The sequence below is a fragment of the Gopherus flavomarginatus genome, chromosome 8 (assembly GCF_025201925.1).
Source record: "Gopherus flavomarginatus isolate rGopFla2 chromosome 8, rGopFla2.mat.asm, whole genome shotgun sequence".
Classification (NCBI taxonomy): domain Eukaryota; kingdom Metazoa; phylum Chordata; order Testudines; family Testudinidae; genus Gopherus; species Gopherus flavomarginatus.
This window is the reverse complement of record NC_066624.1, coordinates 13,572,677-13,588,278: the sequence shown is the minus strand read 5'-3', so window position 1 is coordinate 13,588,278 and position 15,602 is coordinate 13,572,677. Positions and strand designations below refer to the sequence as shown.

At 40.5% G+C, this 15,602-nt stretch overlaps 1 protein-coding gene across 6 annotated transcripts in view; it reads left to right on the top strand.

Annotated features, from left to right (window-relative positions):
• The window catches only part of SEPTIN6 (septin 6), a 42,599-nt gene that overhangs the window by 1,511 nt on the left and 25,486 nt on the right, over positions 1-15,602 (top strand). For all 6 annotated transcript variants that reach the window (XM_050964519.1, XM_050964522.1, XM_050964516.1 and 3 more), the window contains exon 2: positions 7,527-7,641. In XM_050964519.1, the coding sequence (XP_050820476.1) occupies positions 7,527-7,641 (115 nt within the window). The remainder of the gene's footprint in view (positions 1-7,526; positions 7,642-15,602) is intronic.

Sequence of the window (15,602 nt, the reverse complement as noted above, 5' to 3'; positions counted from 1 at the left end):
AAAAGGCTTCACAGGAAAGTGACTGGTGCCAAATCCATCATATATGCAGTAAGAATTAACTTTTATATTTGGAGGATTAGGGATGTTAGCAAATTTTCTTTTTGATTTCTAATATTAATGGGAAAGTCTTGTGCAGCTTCCATTGCTGTGAATCCTTGCTTACTTGGCATTGTCTCCCATCCATGAAGAGCCATACTTGACCATTTTTGTTTTTTGCTTATTAACAGCTCACTTTGCTAATAGACTTCTGAATATTTCCTGCATTGCAGACATCACTTAGGATGCAAACAAGGCTCTTCCACACCCGACTATCTTGGGCTGCTTGTTGCATGTCCCTGTGCTATTAAGCTCCATATGTTTTCTCTTTCTGAGTAGTATTTGATTTAGCTCCTTTTGCATTTTCCTCCAGCTGCTCATGGCACACCTGCTCTGGCTTCATTCTTCTCACATGTCCCAAATATTTCCATCTCTGTTTCTGGATAAATCTAGCTATGGAACATGGATAAATCTCTGCATTTGTTATAAATTGATTTCATTTAATACCTAGTATTTTTCTATGGCATTTACTTTTGAAGGCATTCAGACATTTGTACTTTTGGCGGATTTCCAGCTTTCATATCCATATGTTAAGACGGAAATAACATTTGAGTTGAATATTCAATTTGGTTTCTAAGCTGTAAATTTTCGATGACCACATCTTGGGTAAACTGATGATGGCAGCCTTTGCCTTGCCAGTTAGTGACATTATTTCCTTCTGGACATCCCCCTTGGCATATTGTCATGGTATGAAAATTGGCACACTTCTTGTATTTCTTTGCCTTCTAAAATAAAACAAAGCATTGCATTCTCATAAAGGGATGCTTCATAGGACTGTTAAACACTCTTGTGATATGCCTACTGTTGCAAGGCAACCTAGACAGCTAGCTATTCACAGTGTGTGATTTTAAAACACTTTTTTTAGACAGACAAAAAATGAATATGTCACAAACTGAAAATGTCTTTGTCCTGATAGATGACTCGTGCTGTCGTAGACCCAGACTTGAGGCAGTGGTTTGTTGTGCAGTCAGTCATAGCATGGTGGAGAAGAACCCCACTGTTATCTTTTGAGAGCAGTTTACATTGTGTAAGAAGGGTGGAGGTTGGATGGCACCAGGGATTTGTTGTAGGGATACATAACCTTTCGTCCCTATGTTCTCTCTCTGATACCAGCCCAGGACAGTAGTAATGGAAAATTATTACCATTTAATGGCTGTTGAGTGGTCTCTATGAAATAAGTGTGGTATCGATCCAGTTTCCAGGGAACATGTATCCACAGCACAGAAATGGTTGCTGTCACTGTCAGCCTCTGCGGCGATGCAGAGAATGAACTCCCCCTTTACCTCTAGGAGGCAGTTCTTTTTGCTCATGGTTGCAGCACCTTAGCAGGGCAGTGTAGATGAGCTTCGGCTACCTTCTCTGTAGATGAATAGGTGCAAGTCTCCGTTGTTGTGAATCTGACACCTTTCATGAGCAACAAAATCCTGATCCTGCAAGCTGATCAAATAGGCCCCACATAGGCATTAGGCCTTTGCCCATGATGAAATCAGTGGGTCTCTGCTTGGATGAAGGGGTTCATGATGGGGAGAGGAGGTCAGCTTGCAGGATCAGGGTCTAGATTTGCATAGGAAGCTGTCATATGTCATTTATATAGTATAAGATTGAAAGTAATGGGAGGAGGGGGTGCTGACGGTTTTTCTTGTTTTTCTGGGTGAGGGAATTTTTCCTGGGAAAATATCCAAATAGTCTGACATCTCTGCAACCTTTGGCACGGGCATCAAGAAGTGTTAGCAATGGAGCTGTCAGAGTCAGAAATTGCAGAAGCACTTGACTGTTCTTGGATGTTGAATGGATGATCAGTGCAGTCAAGTTAAAGAGGAGACTGCCATCGTTTCTTGGTGAATTCAAAACCAGTTTTTTTTTTAAATTCGCCTACTGATTTATTCAGTAATAACTGGGAAAGAAAAAGAAACATGAAACCTCTTCCTTCACAGATGTAATGCAGGCATCTAAGTATAGCTATTTACACTGCCCATCAGGGATTTCAGTCATTGCATAAAAGAACCACATTCTTGTACAAGTCAGAAGTAGTCAGTGAAAGTGCTATTTTAGGCTGTCTTCTGATCAGAGCCAACCGGAGTCTAAATTAAGTGGGTATCATAATACAGAGTCTTGCTCCCAGAAAGTGAAGTTGCTCCAAAATTCTTCTTGCTTAAAGATGAAGTGAAAATCTTTTTATCTGTTAAACAGTTAGATACTACCTAGACAACGTGATCAAAGGACAGACTTCTTAGAAGAAACAGTCAGATAGTGGCCTGACCCAAATAAGCTCTTTTTTGTACAAGTTTCTGGACAACTTCTTTGTTAAGAAACATTAGAAAATGCGTGACCCAGGTTTTACGTCCTGGACTCTACCTTAAAATTCTTATTAAGGGCAGTCCATGGCAGAAGCTCTCGAGCGCATCCAAGCAAATGCAGTACAAAATACTGCACCTACTGAAATATTTTCATTCAGTTTTGAGCGAAATTAATTCAGATCTGCATTGAAATACTCAGTGTGATTTGTCACCCTCACTCATACCTTGTTTATGACCTAGACATTACATGTCGCAATATCCTGAGTACCGAGCCTTCATTTTGTACATTGAGGCTCTGGTCCTGAAAACATGTATTTGCATAAATAGGCTGCGAGCAGGCAGAACATTTTTTGTCCATGAGTCTCCTCTCCCCACAGATTTTCTCATTTCTGATGATTTTCTGATATGCCCCAAGCAGTCTGAGTCTAAGCCATTACTTTCCAATATGTTTCACTGCTTCTTATCTCTCAACTTTTGGACTAAAGTGCCGAGGAAAATTAGTGGAGCTTTCTTAGGTGAGCTCCACTATATTTCATAGTGATGGGTTTTATTCTATGACTGTTCTAATTTCCATATTTCAGGGCTGTTTATGTTCCAACTCTCCTTCCTTAACAGTGCATAGCAGCTTGATATGCCAAGTTATTTTTACATAGTCTTTGTGTTTTAATGGGGAGGTTAATATACTATGATTAAAAAATCAGTTATTTACACAGTCTTTGCTGCTTTGTCTGTAACGGATGTGCAGTGTGGTTTAACAGCATTTTAAAACCACAGGTGACTAGAGAAGAGTGAACAGGAAGTGCATTGTAGATAGAGTTCTACTTGGTGAAATGTGCCTTGCCTCTTGTTCCATATGTATCACATTTATATTTAGGGATGAAGAGAGAAAATATGTTCTGAATGAGAGCCTATACTTCTGTCCACATTCCCGGTAGCAAATTGGGTTGGATTCTTAGAGTTTCAGTGTTTTAGGTAGTATTCCAGCACTGCAGATTTAAGATTTGGTATTGAAAATGCACTTGACATTTCTTCTTGTCTCCAGTTAGAATCCTGTTTGTGATTCCTTCTTTGTTGCTTTTGTTAGTGCTCATCAGTGGAGTGTTTCCACTAGGTTACTGAGGTAGCGACTCACACTTAGTGGAGACAAAACAGTGCCTGAGATTATTCTGTTGGTTTTTATTTTAGTGTGCATATGTTAACTTATGCTTGCAAAGGCTGTGTATTACAACCTGATTCACCACTTCTTCCTCCTGTGTACAATATTCTCTAATTGCTACTCCTTTTTGAATTGCTAGAATGCAGAGCTGCACACTCAGAAGGCCTTTGGGATAAAATGAAATAAAATCCCTTGGGTGACTAGAATGGATTCCTCTTATAAACATGTGATTTGGAGGCAAGGTGCTTTGGAATTCATCAGGCGCCATATTTGGTGAACATGTTGGCAGGAGGAAGCAGACTCACACACAAAATATGGCTGGGGGAACATATTTACACATAACAAGGCTGTAAATATGGCTAATGGCTCGAATGTATTGTGGAGCCTCAGATTAAAAAAAAAAAAGCATTTCTTGATAGCATTTTACCTGTTCTAAAATATAGGTTCGTTCAATGAAAGGAAAAACACATTTTATGGCCTTTTTAAAAAGGATTTTAGATATTTAAAGATATAAATCTGAGGCTTAAAAAAAGTGACATTGAGTGGCATTCTTTCACGCTGGTTTTGGTCTCCTGATTACTGTAATAATTCTGACAAACTAATGATGCATTTGCAAAGCCGAATGTGAATTTTCTGCACTGGAGAGTGAAATGCCTTATTTAGGGAGATGCCTTGAGTGAGAGAAATGTCATTGTGGGGGGGAGGGGAAACTGTTCTTGCTATCACATTTGCATGCAAATAAATGGAATTAACACTGAAATACAATTTTGGATGACTCAGACTTGGAATATGAACCTTTGCAAATAGTTGAGGTATTTTTATGCAGATTTCTAGCTTGTGTCCAGAATAGCTTATTGTAAGTTGACCTTCATGCAGTAGCCAGGTGAACATTTCTAAAAGGCTGGCAGTGAGAAGTGAGCCACCTGTTAGCTGCTCTGTGTATCTGGGATGGGGGGGTGGATAATCCTTTTGTTTCCAGGCCCATCTCTCTCTTTCAGGGGCAAGTGTAAGAGTCAGAATAAGGACCTGCATCCTTTCACTCTTACCCCCTCTGCTGAAGCTCCTGAGGTGGTGCCTGTATAGCTGTTGTTAGTTTGTTTTGCGGTTGTGCTGTTTGTGGCCCAGGAATGGATGGAGCCTGGGGGTAGCCATTCTCCCTGCATTGTTTCCAGCTGGGAGTTGCTGCCGTTTGAAAGTCTCTTCTGGGTTTGACCCAGTGCAGGCCTGTGGGGATTTAGCTACTGGAAACTAGGTTGCCAGATGTTGGGGGTGGCAGTGTGTTGCTGAGAAGCCATTGTTGATGCAAGGCTCTGTGCAGCTCTAGGGGTTGGGATTTTCCTTCTCTACAGAGCCCCATGATTGAGATGCAGCACTCATGAACGCCCCCAAATCTCTTCCATTTGGGAAGACTAACATTTAGAAATGTGTTCAACTCAGAGTTTTTCTGGACAGTGTGTTGCCTCTTGTGGATAAATATGCTGGAAGGTACATGGTCTGCCTACAAACACTAACTATGTATAGTATTTTCTGTAGCGTGGACACCAGCAATCCCAGAAGTATAATATGTAGACATGGAAAAGACCTCTGAGGCCATCTAGTCCATCTATCTGCAGTATGGGTTTATTCCCTGTTGGTCCCTTCAATGATGGCAGTTGTGTCTATTGCTAATTGTCATTATTAGGATTTTACGGAACTCTAATTGGTTAACTAAGATGTTTGCATTTGCAATAATACAGAAAATGTTGCCATATTCAACACTCTCCATTTAGGTTGTGTTGGTAGCAGCTGTTGTTACAACAACAAGTCACGGGAACCAGATGGTTCTGAAAGAACTCAAATGTGAAATTGCGGAATTATTAACTATGGTTTGTAACCTGTCCTTTAAATCAGCTTCTCTACCCAATGACTGGAAGATAGCTAATGTAATGCCAATATTTAAAAAGGGCTCTAGAGTTGATCCTGGCAATTACAGACCAGTAAGTCTAACATCAGTACCAGACAAATTAGTTGGAACAATAGTAAAGAATAAAATTGTCAGACACATAGAAGAACATAAATTGTTGGGCAAAAGTTAATATCATTTCTGTAAAGGGAAATCATGTCTTACTAATCTATTGGAGTTCTTTTAAGAGGTCAACAAACATGGACAAAGGGGATCCAGTGGACATAGTGTACTTAGATTTCCAGAAAGCCTTTGACAAGGTCCCTCACCAAAGGCTCTTACATAAATTAAGTAGTCATGGAATAAGAGGGAAGGTCCTTTCATAGATTGAGAACTGGTTAAAAGACAGGGAACAAAGGGTAGGAATAAATGGTAAATTTTTGGAATGGAGAGGGGTAACTAGTGGTGTTCCCCAAGGGTCAGTCGTAGGACCAGTCCTATTCAACTTATTCATAAATGATCTGGAGAAAGGGGTAAACGGTGAGGTGGCAAAGTTTGCAGACGATACTAAACTGCTCAAGATAGTTAAGACCAAACAGAATGTGAAGAACTTCAGAAAGATCTCCCAAAACTAAGTGATTGGGCAACAAAATGGCAAATGAAATTTAATGTAGATAAATGTAAAGTAATGCACATGGGGGAAAAAATAACCCCAACTACACATACAATGTGATGGGAGCTAATTTAGCTACAACTAATGAGGAAAGAGATCTTGGAGTCATTGTGGATAGTTCTCTGAACATGTCCATGCAGTGTGCAGCGGCAGTCAAAAAACCAAACAGGATGTTAGGAATCATTAAAAAAGGGATGGAGAATATCTTATTGCCTTTATATAAATCCATGGTACACCCACATCTTGAATACTGCGTACAGATGTGATCTCCTCATCTCAAAAAAAGATATACTGGCATTAGAAAAGGTTCAGAGAAGGCAACTAAAATGATTAGGGATTTGGAATGGGTCCCAGATGAGGAGAGATTAAAGAGGCTAGGACTTTTCATCTGGGAAAAGAGAAGACTAAGGGGGGGGGGGAATATGATAGAGGTATATAAAATCTTGAGTGTTGTGGAGAAAGTGAATAAGGAAAAGTTATTTACTTGTTCCCATAATATAAGAACTAGGGGCCCCCAAATGAAATTAATGGGCAGCAGGTTTAAAACAAATAAAAGGAAGTTGTTCTTCACACAACGCACAGTCAGCCTGTGGAACTCCTTGCCTGAGGAGGTTGTGAATGCTAGGACTATAACAGGGTTTAAACGAGAACTAGATAAATTTATGGAGGTTATGTCCATTAATGGCTATTAGCCAGGATGCGTAAGGAATGGTGTCCCTAGCCTGTGTTTGTCAGAGGATGGAGATGGATGGTAGGAGAGAGATCACTTGATCCTTGCCTGTTAGGTTCACTCCCTCTAGGGCACCTGGCATTGGCTACTGTCGGCAGACAGGATACTGGGCTGGATGGACCTTTAGTCTGACCCAGTGTGGCCATCTTGTGTTCTTAATACTTACACTTTACAGCTATGTTGTGTTTCAATTGTCTGATTATTGAGTAGGCTTATAACTTTGTTACTAATTCTTTCTAGCCCTCAAGTTATGTTGACATTTTATTACAAAATAGCTATAATTACTGACGATTAACTTCTGTTTTCCAGTGGAGGGTCATTTGTGTTGCTTCCATTATAGGGAAAGTTTTGAGGGTCCCATGCATCAAAACTTTAATAACTATAAGTAAACTGTATACACACATAATTGCAGCTGTTTAAACTTAGTTCTCTAATATATTTCTGTGGCAAAGCAAGTTTGCAACACAAGCAGAATCAGGTATTTTGTTTGCATTATCTGGAGCCGTTTATTAAGCCGTGAGGGAAGTATGCTGACAAGAAGCAAAGATTTACAGTATGTACAGATCTGTTTTTGAACTGTTCTGCAGAAGGAAGAAGTGACACGTTCCTCTTGGGAGGTCTTAAAAAGTGTATATCAATTAAAGTGTAGTTCTTAGAAGTAACTTCTAAAAATGTGTCTTCAATCATTCCAGGGTGAAGGTTGCCGAACTGTCCCTCTTTCTGGACATGTGGGATTTGACAGTTTGCCTGACCAGCTGGTAAATAAGTCAGTTAACCATGGCTTCTGTTTCAACATCCTGTGTGTGGGTGAGTATTTCCATTCGGGGAGATTGTATTGATGAACAAGGCTGCTCTGCAGCCAGAAGTCACGTGTAGGTAATTGGGTTAACAGCGTAGCTTTGATTTATTCAGAATGCAATGTTTTTTGTCATCTGTTCCATTTTCAGTAACTAAATGAGATTTACTGACTCTGAGAAGTCTGCTGCTGAAGTTATGGGGAAATGTAATGTGCAATTCTATTGAGCAAAAGAACTGTAGAAATAATGTCTACGATTCCGGGCTCTTATTTATTTATTTATTTATTTGGGGACGGAGGATGATTTTCCCCCCCCATATTTTAATGCAATGCTTTTAGTAGAAAATAAGCTGTTCAAGTCAAATAATTTGATATGAGGCCTTCTTTGGATTGTCAGTTATTGAAACAATAATTGTACTGGTCTGAAAAAGCAAACTTTATTTTTTCTTTTTCCCTATCCACTTTTCTTCTGTACGTGTGTGTGTGTGTGTTTGCACTGGAGTTAAGTTAGTGTTTGGACCAGGCTTTGTGTGTCTCACCATTGTCTAAGCTGCCCTCACACTGATCTGTCAGGGCACCTCAGTCATGGTGTGCAGTTACTGTATGATTTTATATCTTATCACCATAGTATCTGATGGAGTCCATATAGTCTTTCATAGGATTACAGCACCAGATGGCCCTTTCTTAGCACAGGTTGAAAACTGGTGTTACAGTGTGGATAAACATTCCTTAATAACTAATGGAACAAGACTACCATACTTCTGCTGACTGACCCAAGCCCAGCCTCCAGTGGTGAAATAAGTGTGTTTGCTGCTTTACTGCTGCTGTTCCAGATAGACTGCACATGCAAATCTCTGGTTTCAAGGTCCAGTTGATAGACAAGGGCAGGGGCTAAGGAAGAGAGATTCTAGTACTTAATAAGAGCGAAATTTCCCCCTCAAATCCATATGACATGTCTTGACAGTTGGCGCTCACTCTGTGTGAAGTTCTCTCCAGGTATGTCTACACTGCAATAGATCACTTGCGGGCCTGTATCAGCTGATTCGGGCTCACCGGGCTATAAAATTGCAGTATAGATGCTCAGGCAGTTTTAGCCTAAGCCTGAATGTCTACATTGCAGTTTTATAGCCCTGCAGCCCAAGCACTATGAGCCCATGTCAGCTGACACTGGCCAGCTGCAGGTGTCTTATTGCGGTGTAGACAGACGATCCTCCTTGCCTGTGAAAGATCCATGCATGCAATGCAGTGTGTGGCACTTATCCGCTGTGGAGTTCATGAGAAAAATTCAGACAGGAAGAGCAGAATGGTGAGAGTTGAGCTCTGCCAAATGGAGCTGAGAGGAAAACTTTCTCTTACAATGGAATTCCTCTGAGAAGATAAACTTCCTTAACAAATGGAGGTCTTTGTCTGGCTCAGTTATTAGGTGATTCCAATGCATGTGTTTGATATACCCAGTTTACATCTTAGATAAAGCACTATTCCCAAAGGTGGAACTCTAACAGTATTTTCTTTGCTGTTGTGTTGTTTTGCTCTTCTTTCTTTTGTAGTTAAGGTGCAGTGTTTCCTCTAAGATATAGGTGTGACTGCAGGTTTCTCTTTAGATTATGTATTCTCCTTGATATGTGGAGAGCAGTTGAATACTACTTGCTTGTTTCTTTCCTGTATGCAGGACAAAACTGTAACATACCAATCAAACGTTAATCAATATGAACAAGGGTTCATCAAGATTAATATCATCACAGTAAATGTTACAGGTATTAATAACACTGCTCATATAAATAATCATTACGGAATAGACACTTCTACTATCTTAGCTTCTTTTTCTGTAATTAAATTTTTTTTATGAACTTTACTAGGAAAAAATTGTATAGATGACTTGGCAAAGGGCAGAATATAAACTTTCTTCAGCCTTATGTGAATGGTTCAAGTTGTTAAGTGTTCGTTTTTCTTATAAGTGTTTGGGTTAAATTCATATTAATAAAATCAAACTCTGAAACATTCTGAAAAAATAACTTTCACCTCTCCATTTGTCAGGTTTAATTAACATAATGGAATAATCAGTTTTTCTCATCCAGAAAGTCTTCCAGGAAAGTAGTAAAGACATGACATTTTAATGCAAAAACACAAGAAGGGAAAGAATAGGCTTAGTTTTGTGCTATTTTGATACATCTTAAAACATTTTTTAAAAAAGGCACAAACTAATTCCTACCCCCCTTCTTTTGCTAACCTCTTTAATACACAGCATTTACAGAGGGATAATTCTTTTAACAGGAAACAGTTACTCAACTAGTTTATAACAAATTGCATAGTTAGACAGTTAAATATGAAAGAGCAACATTTAAACACTTCTGTCACAAGTAACCTTTGTTTGAAAAAGGAGACTATGTAGATATTTTTAATAGATACCACATGGGTCGTAAGCCTGTTATTCTGCTCTCACTGAATCCCATAATGTGATTACATTTAATTAAGGAACGATTTGGAAGTGACTTTTAACGATGAATTCAGATTAAGGGCAATTTTCAGCTGTCTTCTGCTGAAATAGATCTTTGATTTGAGACGAAAAATAACTGAGCAACCTACTAGAAGCCAAGAGGTTCATGAACAGAATCCCTGATAATTACCCCGCTGTGTAACTGTTTCCCTTCCATAGCTGTAGTGATAAATGCTGTTTGCCTTCCACTTCAGGGCATTACTTGGGTAAATACTTCGGTGCCTCAGACTGTTTCCTTTGTGCTGTCTACATTATTTAGTGACATGCAGAGAGATAGTAGAATTGGGTGGCTGCTGAGCTTCAGTGAGCTTTCTCAGTATAGGCCAGTGCAGATTATGGTCATGTTAGACTGGTATTCCACTGTACACAAGTGGTTCCTCCCCCTCAGGGAATCTTTAAAATTAAAATATCTGCTCCTCTTGCATTTGGAGCCATGAGAAACTGACAAAGCCCCATGCTGGTGCTGGTACTTGATCTCGTCATCTGTGAGAGCCACTCTGAGAAAAGAGACCCTGCTCCAACAGGTAAGAATCATCTCTAATTTCTTCACAAACTGTGTTTCCTAATTTCACAAGCTTATGCTTCTCCTTATTTGTATGCAGGGTAGTTGTAGTCTCATTATTTGACAGCTCTATGCTAAGAAGTGAAACTGTGTTCATGTTTGTAGCCTAAATTGAGCCCTGGTGTTAGAGGTTCTAGTCTAGCTACCATTAACAGTTGTGCTGTTGGATGCCGGGGCTGAAGTTGGTTCATGCTCTGTCTAGTGCTTTTGGGATGATGTGATCATTACAGTTCTCAATTGCACTTTTCCCAAACAGAACACTTTACTTGTCGAAAGCAGATTTGATGACAAAACTGGGTAGATTCAAAGGCTGACATGTCGATCTATGGTGCCAAGAGACTGGAATCACCCTAGATGCCTGCAGTGCTTGATAACATAGTAGTAGTGTTTCTGAGCTGTGACTTTGAAGGGGCCATTGTAAAACTGTAATACCTTTAGATCTGTGGTCTTGATCAGAATGGGTTCCACATAAGAAAGTTGCTTACAATACAAGAGTGCTCCTGAGAAGAGGAGAGGGAAGTATATTGTGTGGAGTTTTCTGGATTTGGGGTGAAATTCTGCCTTCACATGCACGTATGCATCTCCTTTTGATTTCAGTGGAGTTGTGTGCTCATAACTCACAGGAGAATTTGTGTCATTGAATATCAAATTAGCTTTCGAGCCAATAGGAGTACAGTCTTTGTCTCATTGCCTGAAAACCTACTGATAGTTGGTTTTTTTGTTTTGTTACTCCATCATTGTTTCACCTGGAAATGGCCGCTGCCTGTCGCTTGATGGCTTCAAAGTACCTCCTTTGAAATGATACTCTCTTGAACTGATTCCTCTTTTGTCCTCAGGCTCCTTAATGAAGCAGAACCAAAACCGCACACAAATTACAAGGGATCTCCCTACAACAGGCTGGTATAGAGATTGTGTGTGTGCTGGGAAATCTTCCCACACACATTATTTTGTTACAATGGAACTTCGGAAGTGGAGTAAATATTCTAGAATAAAATCACTTTTATTCTGGAATAGTGGCCATCTAGGAGCTTTATACTAGCAGCTGTAGCAAAATAATTGTACCAAATTAGTTATGCTGGGAAACTTCCCCATGCAGACAAGTCCTAAGGGAACTATTGTTCCCTTCTCCACAGGGAATGGTTTTATCATGCGGAATTGCCTCGGTGAACCCTAATGTAGCCTAATCTCTTTAACAGGTAATGCGTTGTTTAGAGATTGTAGTCTACTTTCCTAGCATACCAGAGTGTGTGTGGAGGGGAAGGGGGTGGAGGAAGCAAAGAAGTGCCTGCTTTTGCTTTAAAAGACTTTTTTTATCGGAGGGGAAGTGCTCACCCCCAGTGATTAGGCTTTTTTTTTCTTTCTGATCACTTGCTGCAGATCAGCACTTGGAAAAGTGGTGTCCTGGCTCTGAAAACCTTTGTTCTGGTGGGGCCAGGGAGTGCCACCCTTTGCAGGCTTTGAGTTATCAGATCTAAAAACTCACTAGCCTCTTGGTCTGACAGTGCTTTGGTACTGGTGTGGGATTGAATCTAGCAGCCCCCAGGTCTCGAACTGGTTTATTTTTCAGTCCTTGAAAACACTTTGATTTAAAAGCTAAAATTCATTCACCTTTCATGTGTTTCTCGTGCCTCTTTGTGCCAGGCTTGCCAATTATCGGGGGTATCTGTGCTCCTGCTGGGCCTTCTGCTGAAGCTGAATTTGTGAAACAGTGTTTTTTCACTGAAATTACGAGGATGTCGCAGGCGCAGGGCTGTGTGTTGCAGGATCAAGGAGAAGATGGTTTGTTAGGGGAAACTGCTTAAGAAAGCAGAAATATCTGAAATAATTTGCAAAGCAAAATATTGACCGTGACATGGACTAATGACTAACGCTTGAGACTAGGGATTGGTTCTGTGCCTAGTGCTGCCACTCGCTCGTTGTGTAACCTTGAGCAAATCAATTCCCCTCCCTGTGCCTCAGTTTACCAATCTGTAAAAAGGGAGAATACACTTGTAAAGCTCTTTGGAAGCCTTTTGTGAAGGTTGCTATGGAAGTGGAAAATATTGTTTTATTGCAGTGCAACTGGTCAGTTCAACTGCTTTCCCCTTCTCCCACAAAAAAAAAAAAAAATTCAGCCATGATCGCTGCTGCTGCTAAGTGATGCATGCAGTATATTCAAAGTCATGTTGCTTTTGCTTTTCAGTAGGTGTGCAGGCTGTCAGAGCTTCCTGATACAGCAAATTATAACAATGGCAGGTCACCGCTACCTCCCTTTCCTTTCCCTAAACTAATTCCCAGACACGCATTCGGGGTGGGGATGGAGGGACAAAGACTGCTGTAGTATTGCATGATCCTTAGATTTGTCTTCTAGTACTGAACTCTGGGTGTTTGTAATCTTGACATCAGGCAGCAGCTTCTCCAGTAAGGATCCTCTTAGTATTTTCACACTATAACACTCCCAATAATAAACATCCCTTCATCCCCATCCATCATTTCTGTTTTCTGGAGAAGATTCTAATGCCGTCAGCTGGAATGAGCCCATACTACTTTGTCTCTTGTCCTTTTTACCATACCATCTGTTCCATCTGGACTTCTCTCTCTGTATAAGAAGCAATTGGCACCATTCACGTCGTCTTGCCAGCTGAAATTTCCCTACATGCTGGGCAGGAACTCCTGAGAGATCCAGTAATAATCCTTCACTTTATCGCTTGTTCATTTTAAAATAGCTTTGTTCCCTAGTTTGTCAGACGTCTTTTAAAAATAGCAAAGTTCCTTAAAAACTGAAAATGATTTGAAAATCTCATGTCATTTTTTACATTAATGCTGACCCCTCGGCTCGTCCTTTGTATTTCTCCCATCTTACACCAAGAAATTCATTTCTCTCTTGTTTATAGTCAGTTGTGCTTTCAGATTCTTAGTGCTGCGGTGTTTGAGTTTTTAAACATGGCAGGGAAGTACTTATTATTTTAAAAACTTAAATCTTCATTTTATTTACACACACACTCACACATACTCAGTCACTCGTGTTTTTGGTTGCAGCATTTCCATTGGTGTTAGTTTTATCTTAAATTTGGGTGAAGTTTTATTTGGTGGGTGTCCATTTTCAATCAAAATACAAAAAATTGTCTTAATTGGGATTTGAAAAGAAAACCTATGGAAACCAATTTAGTCACTTTCACATTTATAAGATTTTGTTTTTACAAAACCTAAATTTGTGTGGATCTAAATTTACTTACATTGTCCCTGCTTGCTGGTACACGAATGGGGAAATGCATAGTAGGGAAGTGTGAACTAATGGGAACAATGAATGTGTTTCCTTATTTTTCATACACCGTGTTCACCGGACTCAAGTTCTGTCTAGTTTCTCTACTCTCCCTATCCCGAGTCGCCTGGTTGAGCATGTTCCCCTTGAAGTCAGTGGCAAAATTCCCTTTCATTTCAATGAGAGCAGGATTCAACCCTTGTTTGTTGTACCATGCATGCTTTCTGACTCCGAGATTTCTCAGGGAGGCTGGCATCCATCTGAACGTGCATGCTGCTACTTCACCATTCTTATCCCACCAGTAAACGCAGTACAGCTTGGCAGGAATTGCTGGAAATACCACAGCCTTCGCAAAATCTGTTTAGATTTTCTTTTTTTAAACTACCGTCTTCCTGGAATCCTTGAGAAAGTCCTCGTGGGGTCATAACAGGCATCTATTTGTGCTTTCTGCTGTCTTTGCTCTCAGCAGATGTCTTAAAATCCTGATCTGAATTCTGGAAATAGTTGCTGCGCTCAGCCATGCTTCACATATTTGCTCTCTCTTTGGCCCCTACACTGGGGCTGGGCAAGCAGGTGCCCACAGAGAAAACATTCTACTGCAGCCCGAGTGAAAATCTCCTGCTATGTTTTCACCCCATGTGATCTGGCCTTTTCTTTTGGGTATCCTATTCTGCCCTCAGGCTGATGTGATTGTCAACCAGGCAACTCAGGGAGCAGCCGCACGCTCAGCTGTAGTGCTTTGGTTGCCTGATGCCCTCTTCCTTTAGGGCAAATGGTCTTTGATTTGCGGTACCACAAACTGTGTCAGTGCATTAATGTAGCACAAAAGATAGTACTAAGAAAAATGTGGATGGCTACAACTGGGATGTTGTGTTTTAGCCCATTTTCCTTTTGATTTTTGCACTAATTCTTGTTTAAGGTTAGAGTGTGACCAGCAATCAAATTCATGAGCAATCCTGATACTTATCTTTGCATGTACTGGTAGGGAGGTATGTGAGGGAAGCTGTTGTTACCTCTTTCTCTCTCTCCAGTAATATTTAGACACTCTTTCAATTTTAAAGTTGTAGTGAATTCAGGTGTTAGAACTATAACCCTGGAGATCAAAGGCCACTCTGTCCTCAGAACAGGTAGAGTGTGGTCACAGCAGTGAAGGATTTTCCTGTGCTGCCTTGCTAATATACTAAATATATACTAATATATATACTAATATACAGTACTTCAACTGTGTTCTGGAGGAGTCGCCTTCAGAGCTGCAGGCCCTTAGGGGGTGGCATACAGAGGTTCTTTAAGGAGGAAAAAACAGATAAGTAACATTAAAGCAAGTCTGGTAACAGGGCTGCAGCACACTTACTTCCAAAAATGTCATGGCTTTTAAAAAGTGAACATGCAGAAATTAGGAAGCATCTCTTTCTCCTGGAGTTAGTTTGGTTTTTGGTTGTGGGGCATGTATGCGCGTGCCTGCCTCCCTCTCTCATCGGAAATGCCCCAGCAGCAGAACCTCAGCCTGTCAGGCTGAGCAGTGAGTCTTTGCCATGGTGCCACAAAGTGGGCAGGGTCCGTTAAGCTGCTGAAATGTCAGCAGGTGCCAGTTGGCAGGCACAACTTTTCAGCTTTCTTGCCCTAAAATTTAGCCAAGTCACCGGTCCTCAGGAAGAAATGGGCACAGGTTTTAGCA